The following is a 13044-nucleotide window of genomic DNA, read 5'->3' as shown; positions in this document are numbered from 1 at the left end:
GGGGGGGGCATAAAATTTACTGGGTCAAAAGTTTCAAATTTTTAAAACACAATTTGAATAACAGACTCACAGTTAATACCTGAATTTGCAATAAGAAGCAAGATATATTTTCTCAAGAATTTTTCCTGTAGTTGCTGATATACGAAGCAGCCAATTGTGAGCAGTCAGTGCTATTAGTGAGGACTTGTAATCTGATGAATTGGCAAGTATTTCCCCCTAAAAAGATAAATGTCGTGTTAAAATGAAATTGGTTGACCATGAACATTTGCAGTAATCAATGTCCAAAGAAAATAGCTAAGTACTTAAATAAATAGTCAAATAAGTAAACCAAAAAATAAATATTAAATGTACAAATAGAGAACTAAGACAAAGAAAGATTGGGGTAATTACTTTCATCATTAACTTATTGAGTTTATTCACTTAAAGCATTTAAACAATGTATGAAATAATGTATTATGTATTAGTTATTATTTATTACAAAGTATTCAACAAATGAGAGTTAGTCAATCATGGTAACAGTAGTAAGAGTATTAGCAATGATGTTGCATCTGTGATAACAAGAATAACAGTTTGAAAAATCACGTATAATAAATAGCATAGTGATAAGAGTCCTCTGCTAGAACAGACATTCACATTGTACTCTTTTTTTCTGTTACATTTCTTGTTTTCCTTTGGATGGAAGTCAAAACAGCAAAGTGTAAATTATTATTCTACTATTCACCATGGTTTTGACCTAATCTCAAATGAAAAGCTAGGGTCTGGAATGAAGACAGTCAAAGAAGAACAGAAAAGGGATCTGGTTTTAAAAGTGTTACTAATGAGTTATCCTCTCCCTAGAAAAGGAAGAGGATAGCTGCTTGGGCACGTCTGTCACTGAGGAGCTACCACTTGGTGGAAGTCTAATGCAGGAAGAAAAAGGGAAGCAAAGGTTTCTACTTTGATTTATGAAATAAAAGGTTAGTTCTTAGAAGGTTAAGAACAAAGAGGTTGAAATTACATCCCATGAAAATAGAGTTCAGAAAAATATACACTGGAGCAAAGCAGGTCTGATGAAATGAGCTTATCCTATGACTTTATTTTTATCTTATTACTTTCCAGCAATATTTGTGGAGAAAACCCTTAAGAATTCAAAGAGGTATGTAACATTACAGCTGCTCTTAAAAAATACTTTGTTTCAGTATATTAAGTAGAATGATCTCTTAAATGCTAAGATAATTATGCAAAAGTTTACATTGCTTAAAAAATGTTTAATCAGTTTATAACTTTTTTACTTTTCAAGATTTTAAAAAATTGTGGCTGGGTGCAGCGGCTCACACCTATAATCCCAGCACTTTGGTAGATCCAGGTGAGAGGATTGCCCGAGCCCAAGGGTTTGAGACCAGCCTGGGCAACTTGGCAAGATCTCATCTCTACAATAAATAAAAAAACTAGCCAGGCACAAAGGTGCATGCCTGTAGTTCAAGTTACTTGGAAGGCTGAGGCTGAAGGATCACCTGAGCCCAGCAGGTAGAGGCTGCGGTGGCCATGAGCATGCCAATGTACTCCAGCCTGGGCAAGAGTGAGACTCCAACTCAGAAAAAAAAAAAAATTGTAGCTAATCTTAAAAACAAATTCATAATATTAATACGTTTTTAATGCAGAAACTATTTCATGAGGAAAAATAATAATCAAAAGATATACTCTCATCATGATTATCTCAAAGATGCAGGAATCACTATGATATTTAAGTTTTATTCCTTTATACACTATATTAACAATAACCAGTTCTTCTAGGCTAAAAATGCTTTAAAACAAATGCTTGAGAAACAAATCTTACCACTGGACATTCCCATAATAAAGCATCTTCTATTTTTTCTGATTTGGAACATTTTGGCATTTCATAAAGTTTTCTTGGTTCTGATGCAACACTGGGGAAAAAAATGATTATTATTCTTGATAACTGAGACATATTTGTTCAGGTTTGAGGGACACTTTAAATTCAGAGATTTAGAATACCAAAATATAAATTGCTATTTATTTTCCTTTTTTTAACAAAGTGTTAATGTATGCTTCTGATCACATAATTCATAATATACATTCATAGAAAAATATCTGAACATTTTAGTAAGATTACAATAATTTTTATTAATAATACTATAAAATTGCCAAAGATAACCATTATTAGCATTTTAATTTATTTTCTTCTTGTTTTTCTTTATATACATATACCTACATGGGCATTGTTTTCAAAATACCGAATTCTTTCTTTACCCCGAACATTTACTATGAATATTTCTGTTGAATTCCATCAAGACCATAAACTATTGTTCTGATATTTAAAATGAAAATTAATAAGGCTGGGTCAATGTGTCTTCCCTGTAATTCCAACACTTTGGGAAGCCACAGCAGGAGGATTGCTGGAGTTTGAGACCAGCCTGGGCAACATAGCAAGATTTCATTTCTTTTTTGTTGTTGTTGGAGTCTCACTCTGTCACTCAGGCTGGAGTGCAGTGGAATGCTGCTCATGACCACCACAGCCTTGACCTGCTGGGCTTAGGCGATCCTTCTGCTTCAGTCTTCCAAATAGCTGGAACTACAGGCAAGTGCCACCATGTCCAGCTAATTTTTAAAAATTTATTTATTATAGAGATGGGGTCTCGCCAAGTTGCCCAGACTGGTCTCAAACTCAGACAATTCTCTCACCTCGGCCTCCCAAAGTGCTGGGATTATAGGCGTGAGCCACCGTATCCAGCCTGCAAGATCTCATTTCTACAAAAAAATTAAAAAATTAATTGGGTGTGGTGGCGTATGCCAGCTACGCAGCGGGCTGAGGCAGTCGAGGCTGCAGCCATGACCGTGCCTCTACACTCCAGTGTGGGTGACAGACTGAGACCCTGACTCAAAAAAATTAAATAAACAAACAGATAAACAAATAAAATGGGTCTCATTATTTTAGAATAAAAATTAGTGGATTAAAAAGGGAAATAGACTTCACAGTATTTTATTCCCAAATTACTTTTCAGAAAGCTTTTAAAAGTTTATACTTTGGCCAATACTGAATTGTATCTTTGATGTGAAAAAATCTCTTAATTTATACTTCTATGATTACTACAGAGATTTGATCATACATGTTTTCTTTTTTTTTAACGGATGAACTTTAAAATCAAACTACTGTTGAAAGAAAAATCAATTTTCTGGGTGACAGTTTTATTTACCATGATGTTTTCTCATGGATTCAAAGGTTTAAACCAAAAGAAATTCCACAGGAATGAAAGCAACCTCATATATGATTCTAACCTATGGGTAAAATACCCCTGGACTTTAAAGAACTCTAACAATATTTTTAACCATTAGAACATTAATCAATGCCACTTACTCAAATTAAAAAATATTTTAGGCCAGGCGTGGTGGCTCAAGCCTGTAATTCCAGCACTTTGGGAAGCCAAGGTGAGAGGATTGCCTGAGCCCATAGGTTCAAGACCAGCCTGGGCAACTTGGTGAGACTTTGTCTCTACAATAAAATAAAAAAATTAGCCAGGCATGGTAGCGCACACCTGTAGCTCCAGCTACTTGGATGGCTGAGGCGAAAGGATCACCTGAGCAGGTCGACACTGGGGTGGCCGTGAGCATGTCACTGCACTCCAGCCTGGGTGACGGAGTGAGACTGTAACTAAAAAAAATTTTTGTTTTAATCAAAGCAGGTACTTCAAATTGGGTACATTACAAACTGGACATTAAATGATACCAAAGAATTATTGCTATTTTGCTAGCTGTGATAATGACATTACAATAATATAAATCCAAATTTTCCCTTCCAGTATAATAGTATAGAAGAGCTCTGTGGGCAAACTCTTCAGAAAAACTGGTGAAAAATTTAAAAGGCAACCAATTAATGTCTCTGGAAATGGTCCTGGGAATACAGCACAAGAAGAAACATTTATTCATGAAAACCTACTGAGCAGTAAGCTCAATAAGAATAGTGAAAGTCTGTAGTATTTGAACCAGGGCATGTACCCTTCCTTCAGACTCCCAGCTCAACAAGATGGAAATGCCATTCCAGACTGGTGCAGCCAAGAGCAGAGTTCCCTCTGCTCCAAGCTTCCACTCAGAGGGCTATCTTCCCAGGAGGGGCAGGATGACAGAATTTCTTATCCAACCCCCAGCTGCCTGTTGCTAGGGTTAAGTCTTGGAGGAGTACAATCAAAAGGCGGGGCTCCTTCTTCCACTCCACCCACCTCACGGGATGGAGGTTCTACTTTGGGTGTGTAGCAGAGCTGAAAATACTGGGGCTCTGACTGGCCTTACCCTCCTTATAAAGCACTGGCTTCACACTAAGAGAGGCAAGCTGAGAAGATCTGAAGCTAATGTAGGGGAGTCACTCAGAGAGAAGCATGCCATTAACTCCCACCACCACTTTCAGCACCTTGGCTGGAAGATATTGCTTGAGGGGAGAAGGTCATAAAACAGTCCCTAGATTCTTTCCAGAATAACTGACTTTTTTTTTTTGGCAACAGAGTGTGGAAAAGTTCAAGCCTAAGAGCAGTCTCAAAACCTGAGGAGATTGTGATAAAAGGAAAAAGGGAGGTGACTGGTAGATTCATTGGAGATACAGGCTAAACTGTAGGCTGGCTAGTTTGTCAGAGAGAACCAGAAAAAGATAGCAGGGAGGAGCCCTCCTGGGATCAAAACAAATGTCAAATGCTGACTATCCTCTCCAAATTACGATTCCTGATTCAACACGAAAAGAGTTTGGAAGTTGTCACTCCTGTCCTCACAACAAGAAAAGGCTGAACAAATTGAAAATCACCAGTTCCTCTTCAATCCATTAGAGAATTGCTGTCACAGGGCAAACTGCTGCTCATAAAACTGGACAGGGAGGTGAATACTGGCAATCACAGCTTACCAGGAACAGAAGCCCAGAAACAACCAGCTGGAGACAATAATTGCGAGACAAAAACAAGGACACTAGAAGAAATTTTAACTTCTGATATCTACAGTTTAGCAAATAGTAATCACAGCCTAATTCCTACCCAGATAAACATAAAATCTCACTCTAAAGGCCTATTTATCTCAATTCTTTTTACCCGATATATCATATATAGCCCTCAACAAAAAACTGGAAGGCATGCTAAAAAAAAAAAAAAAAACAACACAAAGTTTGAAGACACAAAGCAAGCATCAGAACCAGGCTCAGAAATGGCAGAGATTTTGAAATTATCAGATCAGGAACTTGAAATAATTATGATTAAGCTGGGTGCTGTGACACACAGTTTCAGCTACTTGAGAAGCTGAGGCAGTAGGATCAATCGAGCCCAGGAGTCCAAGGCTGTAAGGTGCTTGAACATGCCTGTGAATAGCCACTGTACTCCAACCTGGCAACACAGTAAGACTCTATTACTAAATACATTAATTAGGCAATTGATTAATTAATTGTGATTAATATATTAGGGCTCTAATAGAAAAAGTGGATAACATGTAAGAGATGGGTAAATTAAGCAGAGAGATAAAAATTCTAAGAAAAATATCGGAAAAAAATGCAAGAAATAACATCATAAGAGAAATAAAGAATACTTTTAAAGAGCTCATCACTACACTAGACATAGCCATGGAAAGAATCAGTGAGCTTGAAGATAAGGCAACAGAAGAACTTCCAAAGCTGGGGAAACAGAAAATAAAAAGAAAAATAATAATAGGATATCCAAGAACTGTGGGACAATTGGAGAAGCTATAACATACACATAATAAGAATATCAGAAGGAAGAATAAAAAGAAAAAGAAATATTAGAAATAATTGGCTGGGTGCAGTAGCACACAGCTGTAATTACAACACTTTGAGAGACAGAGGTGCGATGACAGCCTGAGACCAGGGGTTTGAGATCAGCCTGGGCAACTTGGCGAGACCTCATCTCTACAATTAAAAAAATGGCTGGGGGCGGTAGCTCAGTCTAATCCCAGCACTTTGGGAGGCCAAGGGGAGAGGACTGCCTGAGCCAGGGGGTTTGAGACCAGCCTGGGCAACTTGGTGAGACTTCGTCTCTGCAATAAATCACAAAAACTAGCTGGGCATGGTGGCATGCATCTGTAGTTCCAGCTACTTGGAAGGCTGAGGAAGAAGGATTGCCTGAGCCCAGCACATCAAGTCTGTGGTAGCCATAAGCATGCCACTGCCTCCAGTCTGGGTGACAAGAGTGAGACTCCACACCCCTCCCAAAAAAATTAGCCAGGCATAATGGTGTACACCTGTAGTTCCAGCTACTTAGAAGGCTGGGGTGAAAGGATCACCTGAACTCAGCAGGTAGAGACCATGTTGGCTGTGAGCATGCCATTGCACTCCAGTCTGGGCCACAGAGTGAGACTCCAACTCAAAAAAAAAAAAGAAGGAAATAATAATGGCTGAAAATTTTCCAAAATTAATGACAGACACCAAACCACAAATCCAAGAAGCTGAAGCTAGGCATATCATATTCAAACTACAGAAAATCAAAAGTAAAGAGAAATCTTAAAAGAAGTCAGGATGAAAAAAGCCTCTTAACTATAGGAACAAGGTAAGAATTATAATGGACTTCTCTTCAGAGATCATGAGAGCAAGTAGAGAGTAGAGCGAACTATCTAGAGTGTTGGAAGAAAAAAATCCCACCAACCTAGAATCTGTACCCAGATAAACTGATCTTTAAAAGTAAAGAGAAAATATGATTTTTTCAGATGTACAAAAATTGAGGGCAAGTGTTGTCAGCAGATCTGCTTTGCAAAAAGTATTAAAAGAAGTTTTTCGGCTGGGTTCCATGGCTCAGCCTGTAATCCCAGCACTTTGGGAGGCCGAGGTGAGTGGACTGCCTGAGCCTGAGAGTTCGAGACCTACCTGGGCAACTTGGGGAGACCTTGTCTCTACAATAAATTAAAAAAATTAGCCGGGTGTAGTAGCACACGCCTGTAGTTCCAGCTACTTGAAAGGCTGAGGCAGAAAGATTGCCAGAGCCCAGCAGGTCAAGGCTGTGTTGGCTGGGAGCATGCCATTGCACTCCAGTCTGGGTGACAGAGTGAGACTCCAACTCAAAAAAAAAACAAGAAGAACTTTTTCAGTAAAGAAAAATGATATGTATAGGTCTGAAACTCAGCTTTACATAAAGAATGGAAAGGTACTGGGGAAGGAATAAATGAAGGAAAAACCTTATTTTTCTTTAATTCTTTATTGGTTTAACAATAAAACTTTATCTAAAATAGTAACAGCAACAGAGTATTCAGTGATTATAACATATGGATAGGTAAAATGGATGACAACAATATTAAAAAAGATTAGAAGGAAGAAGTAGGAATACTTTTTTATAAAGTATCTGTACTGTTAATGAAGAGGTAGATTGTACTGCTATTTGAAAGTGAATTTAGATTAGTTGTATGTGCATACTGCAGACTCTAAGGCAACCACTTAAAAATTTTATAATTGAAAAACTAAAATAGACAGAAAATGGAATCATACAAAATGCTCAAGTAAAAGCAAACAAGGTAGAAAAGAAAACAAAAGAAAAAGAACAAGGGCATGAGAAGAAAATAGTTACAAATGTGGTAGATATTAAGCCAGCTATATCAATAATTACTTTAAATGTAAATGGTCTAAATATACCTATTAAAAGACAACAATCAGCCGGGCTCAGTGGCTCAGCCTATAATCCCGTGCTTTGGGAGGCTGAGGTGAGTAGATTGCCTGAGCCTGCGGGTTCAAGACCCGCCTGGACAACTTGGGTTGTAGACAATGAGACTCCAACTCAAAAAAAAAAAGACAACAATCAACAGAGAGGATAAAACAACAAGACCAACTATATGTTGTCTACAAGAAACTCACTTTAAAAATAAAGTGAGGCTTGGTGTAGTGGCTCATAATGGCTGGGCACAATGGGTCATTCCTATAATCCCAGCACTTTGGGAGGCGGAGATGAGAAGATTGTCTAAGCTCATGGGTTTGAGACCAGCCTGGGCAACGCTGTGAGACGTCACCTCCACAATAAATCAAAAAATTAGCCAGGTGTGGTGGCATACTCCTGTAGTTCCAGCTACTTGGAAGGCTGAGGTGGAAGGATCACCTGAGCCCAGCAGGTTGAGGGTGCAGTGGTCGTGAGTGTACTACTCCAGTCTGGGCGACACAGTGAGACTCCAACTCAAAAAAAAAAAAAAAGTGGCTCACACCAGTAATCTCAGCACTTTGGGAGGCCAAGGCAGAAGGATTACATGAACCCAGGACTTCAAGACCAGTCTGGGCAACATAGAAAGACCTCATCTCTACAAAAAAGTTTAGCCTTGATGGTGGCACATGCCTGTAGTCCCAGCTACTTGGAAAGCTGAGGCAGGAGGATTGCTTGAGCCCAGGAGCTTGAGGCTGCAGTGAGCACTGCAGTGAGTGACCTAGGGCAACAGAGTGAGACCTCGATTCTCTCTCTCTCTCACACACACACAATAAAAATAAAATAAATAAAAATAAAGACATAGATTAAAAGTAAAGGCAAAGGCATGGCTGGGCATGGTGGCTCAAGTCAGTAATCCCAGCACTTTGGGAGGCCAAGGCAAAAGGACTGCTTGAGCCCAGGGGTTCGAGACTAGCCTGGGCAACTTGGCAAGACCTCATCTCTGCAATAAATAAAATAATTAGCTGGGCGTGATAGCATGCACCTGTATTTCCAGCTACTTGGAAAGCTGAGGTGGAAGGACCACCTGAGCCCAGCAGGTCAAGTCTGCGGTGGTAGTGAGCATGCCACTGCACTCCAACCTGGGAAACAGAATGAGACCCCAATGCCAAAAAAAAAAAAAAAAAAAAAAAAAGTAAAGGCCTGGGAAAAGATATACCCATGCCATCTATCTTTTAGTTAATTTCTGATTAGGTCAGAAAGTAATAAATTAAACACTAAACAAAAGAAAGCTGGAGTAGCTATATTAATTTTAAACAAAGCAAAATTCAACAAGGAAAATTAACAGGAATAAGAGGGCATTACATAAAGCGGGTAAATTCTCCAAGAAGACATAAGAATCCTTAATCTAACAATAAAGTATCAGAACATGATGATGCAGAAATTGACAGAACTGCAAGGAGAAACAGACAAATCCACTATGATAGCTGCAGACTTCAATACCCCTCTATAAGTAATTAACAGATTCAGCCAGTAGAAAGTCAGTAAGGATATACTTGAACTGAACAGTGCCATCTATCAACTGAATCTAACGGGTATGTATAGAGAATACTTTATTCAACAACAGTAGAAAACACATTCTTCTCAAGCTTACATGAAACATTCACCAAGACACACAACATTCTGGGCCATAAAACGCAACTTAACTAATTTAAAAGACAAGAAATAATACAAAGTATACTCCGAGATCACAATGGAATTAAGCCCAAAATCAATAACAGAATAACAGGAAAATCTCAAAATTTTGGAGACTTTTAAATAACACATGGCTCAAAGAAGTCTCAATAGAAATATACAAATATTTTGAACTAAATGAAAATGAATGCACAACATATCAGCATTTGTGGGATTCAACAAAAGCAGTGCTTAGAGTTATGTGCATAGCATTAAGAGCATGTATTAAACAAGGAGAAAGACCTAAAATCAACAATATAAGTTTCTACTTTAAGAAACTAGAAGAGGACATATTAAATCCAAAGTAAGCAGGATAAAATAAATAATAAAAATTAGGTCAGAAATTAATTAAGACTGAAAAACAAAAATCAATAAAGAAAATAAAACCAAAGACCGTTTCTTTGAAAAGGTCAATAAAATTGATAAACTTCTAGTTAGGCTAACCAAGAAAATAGAAATAATTTAGACATAAATTATTAATATGAGAAATTAAAACGGGATCATCACTACTGATCCTATGGACATTAAAAGGATAATAAAGAGATATTAAGAACAATTCTATGCTCAGAAATTGTTAATTTAGATGAATTCCTTAAAAGATACAATGTACCAAAATTCACCCCAATATAAATAGATAATCTGAATAAGTCTGTATTTATTAAAGAAATGGAATCAATAATGAATAACTTCCTGAAACAGAAAGTGCCAACTCTAGATTATTTCCATAGTAAATTCTACCAAACATTTAAGGAAGAAATAGTACTAATACACAGTAATAGTAAACTAGACAATGTAGTACTGACATAAGGATAGACATACAGATCAATGGAACAGATTCAGTATCTAGAGAGTAAACCCAAGTGTTGATAGTCAGTTGATTTTTGACAAGGGTGGTAAGAACTTGAGATTGAGAAAGACCAGTCTTATCAACAAATAGTGCTGGGACAACTATATACCATATGTAAAAAAAACAGGAGTTGGAGCCTTACCTTATACCATATTTTAAAATTAACTCAGAATGGATCAACCTCCTAAACATAAGAGCTGAAAGTATAAACTCTTAAAAAAAACTTAGGGACAAATCTTCATGATCTCAGATTTTGCAATGGATTCTTAGATATGATACCAATAGCATAGAAAAATCAGATAAACTAGATCTCAAGATTATAATAGCCTTTTTGTGTGTCAAGGAATACTACTAAGAAAATAAAAAGACAACCCACACAATGGGAGTATTTGCAAGTCATATGTTGGATAGGATTTGTATCTAAAATACATAAAGAACTCAATAATAAAAAGACAACCCCAATTTAAAAACACGCAAAGGATCTAATCAGACATTTCTCCGAAGCAAATATACAAATAGCCAACATGTACAGGAAAAGATGTCCAATATTAGTAGTCATCAGGGAAATGCAAATCAAAACCACCACAAGATACCGTAAGTCAGATAATAAGTGTTGACAAGGATATGGAAAAATCAGAACCCTCATACACTGCTTGTGGGAATGTAAAAAGGCACAATCATTTTGGAAAACAGTACGGCAGTTCTTTAAATGGTTAAACACAGAGTTGTAATAAGACCTACCAATTCCACTCGTAGGTAAATATCCAAGAGAACTGAAAACATATGCCCACATAAAAATTATACACAAGTGTTTACAGCAGCATTATTCACAATAGCCAATAGGTAGAAACAACACCAAAGTTTAACAACTGATAAGCTGATAAGTAAAATGCAGTATATTCAAACAATGGAATATTACCTGATGACATAAAGGAATACTGATACACCTACAGCATTGATGAGAACTTTGAAAACATTATACTAACTGAAAAAGCTAGTCACAAAAGACCATATATTCTATGATTCCATTTATATGAAATGTCCAGAATAGGTAAATCTGTACAGATGGAAGTTGGACTAATGTTGCTTAGGGCAATGGTAGTTGGTTTCTTTTTGAGGTGATGAAAATGTTCTAAAATCAACTGTGGCGATAACTGTGTATATCTGTACTAAAAATTACTGAGTACACTTTAAATGGGTAAAGAGTTTGGTATGTGAATCACAACTTTAAAAAGCTCTTAAAAAGTGAAAGGAGGTACCTACAGAAACCTAGAATAAACTTAGTTTAGTGTAGTCTTTTTGCCTCAGCATACCCATTTTTGCTTAGACTTTACCCCTGACACGCTTTGAATCTAGCACAGGTTAGACAAAGATAAGATAAATTTCCAACAGGCAGGTTTTAGGAGGCGTTCAGACATTTTAAAATTACATTTTACTGCAGGCCAAGCAGCAGCCTACCCCAAGAAACACCTTGGCAAATCTCCATCAGATGCAAGACAAGGACAGCCCAACCTTTCAATTCATGATTTAGCACAATAATCTCTAGGAAACTTTCAGGTTCCTTGTGGAAGGCACAGAAGGTCAAAGATCATCTCTTGGCTGCCTGAAGCCATAGAAATGATAATAAGACCACCTTTTAGTCAAGGAACTTGTGAATGAAAAGTCTCACAGGTCTCTTAGAGGAAAAACCCCGCCAGGCCCAAATCCCCAAGTTAATCGAATCAGCCCTTGATTACCTAAGTGACACATACAGACCCCACCAACATGGCAGCAATCATTTGACTAATCCACCCATCTGCCTGCTGTCCTTCACCTGACATTAGCATCTGCGCTTACCTGCCCCTATGCAATGACGCAGAGCAGACCACCACCCAATCACCTTAATGACCTTCCCCAATCAAAGGGAAGAGTTTAAAGCATTCAACCTCAGGCAGCCAGTTGCCCTTGCTAGGCCACTGTCTTGCTGAGCTATGGCCAGGCCATGTTTCCTGGTTTTGGCCCCCTCCTCTACCTTCAGGAGGTGAATCTTCTTTCTCTCGCTCTCTAACTTACTTTCTAAATAAACTATATTTTCTAATCGAACTTCTGTGCAATTCTTTGCATCTTTCATGTGGCATCCAATTGCACATCGGACATCCCATACCCCCAGCGGGCCTGACCTAACTAACATTCTGGAGGCCCCACTGGGAGTGTGCCCTAACAAAAAGAGAATGCCCATATTTTTAGAGATGCAAGCTGAAGTATGTACAATGTTTAGCATATGCTCTAAAACACTTGGTGCAGAGGTAAGGAAATGGGAAGGAATGGGTTAGACAAAGCAAGTATGGCAAATTTTGATAATTTTGGGGTCTAGATAATAGGTATATGGGGGCTCATTGTGGCTTTCCTTCAGTCTCATGTTGGATGGTTGTGGATTAGACTAACTGTTAAGCAGTTTGAATCTATAAATACTATGCTTTTTTGGAAAAATTTTCTCTTATAAAAAGGCAAGACAGTCATAGTGGCTCATGCCTGTAATCCCAGCACTTTGGGAGGTGGAGATGAGAGGAGACTGCCTGAGCCCAGGGGTTTGAGATCAGTTTGGGCAACTTGGTGTGACCTTGTCTCTACAATTAATCAAAAAATTAAATTAAAAAATTAGCTGGCTGGATGCAGTGGCTCAAGCCTGTAATCCCAGCACTTTGGGAGGCTGAGGAGAGGGGATTGCCTGAGCCCACAGGACCGAGAAACAGCCTGGGCGACTTGATGAGATCTCATCTCTTACAATAAATCAAAAAATTAGCCAGGTGTGGTAATGAGTGCTTGTAGTTCCTGCTTCTTGGAAGGCTGAGGCGGAAGGATGGCTGAGGCGGAAGGATCGGCTGAGACGGA

General features: G+C 38.1%; 1 protein-coding gene across 2 annotated transcripts in view; it reads right to left on the bottom strand.

Moving 5' to 3' along the window:
* The window catches only part of DCAF17 (DDB1 and CUL4 associated factor 17), a 40432-nt gene that overhangs the window by 25693 nt on the left and 1695 nt on the right, over positions 1-13044 (bottom strand). For both annotated transcript variants that reach the window (XM_008070398.2, XM_008070397.2), the window contains exons 3-4: positions 1817-1907; positions 80-216 (exon numbers count right to left, since the gene is read on the bottom strand). In XM_008070398.2, coding sequence (XP_008068589.1) covers positions 80-216; positions 1817-1907 — 228 coding nt within the window. The remainder of the gene's footprint in view (positions 1-79; positions 217-1816; positions 1908-13044) is intronic.

Source organism: Carlito syrichta, unplaced genomic scaffold (assembly GCF_000164805.1).
Source record: "Carlito syrichta isolate Samal-C Ts95f unplaced genomic scaffold, Tarsius_syrichta-2.0.1 Scaffold313382, whole genome shotgun sequence".
Classification (NCBI taxonomy): Eukaryota; Metazoa; Chordata; class Mammalia; order Primates; family Tarsiidae; genus Carlito; species Carlito syrichta.
Note: the sequence above shows the minus strand (reverse complement) of the source record. Positions and strands in the feature narration are given on the sequence as shown.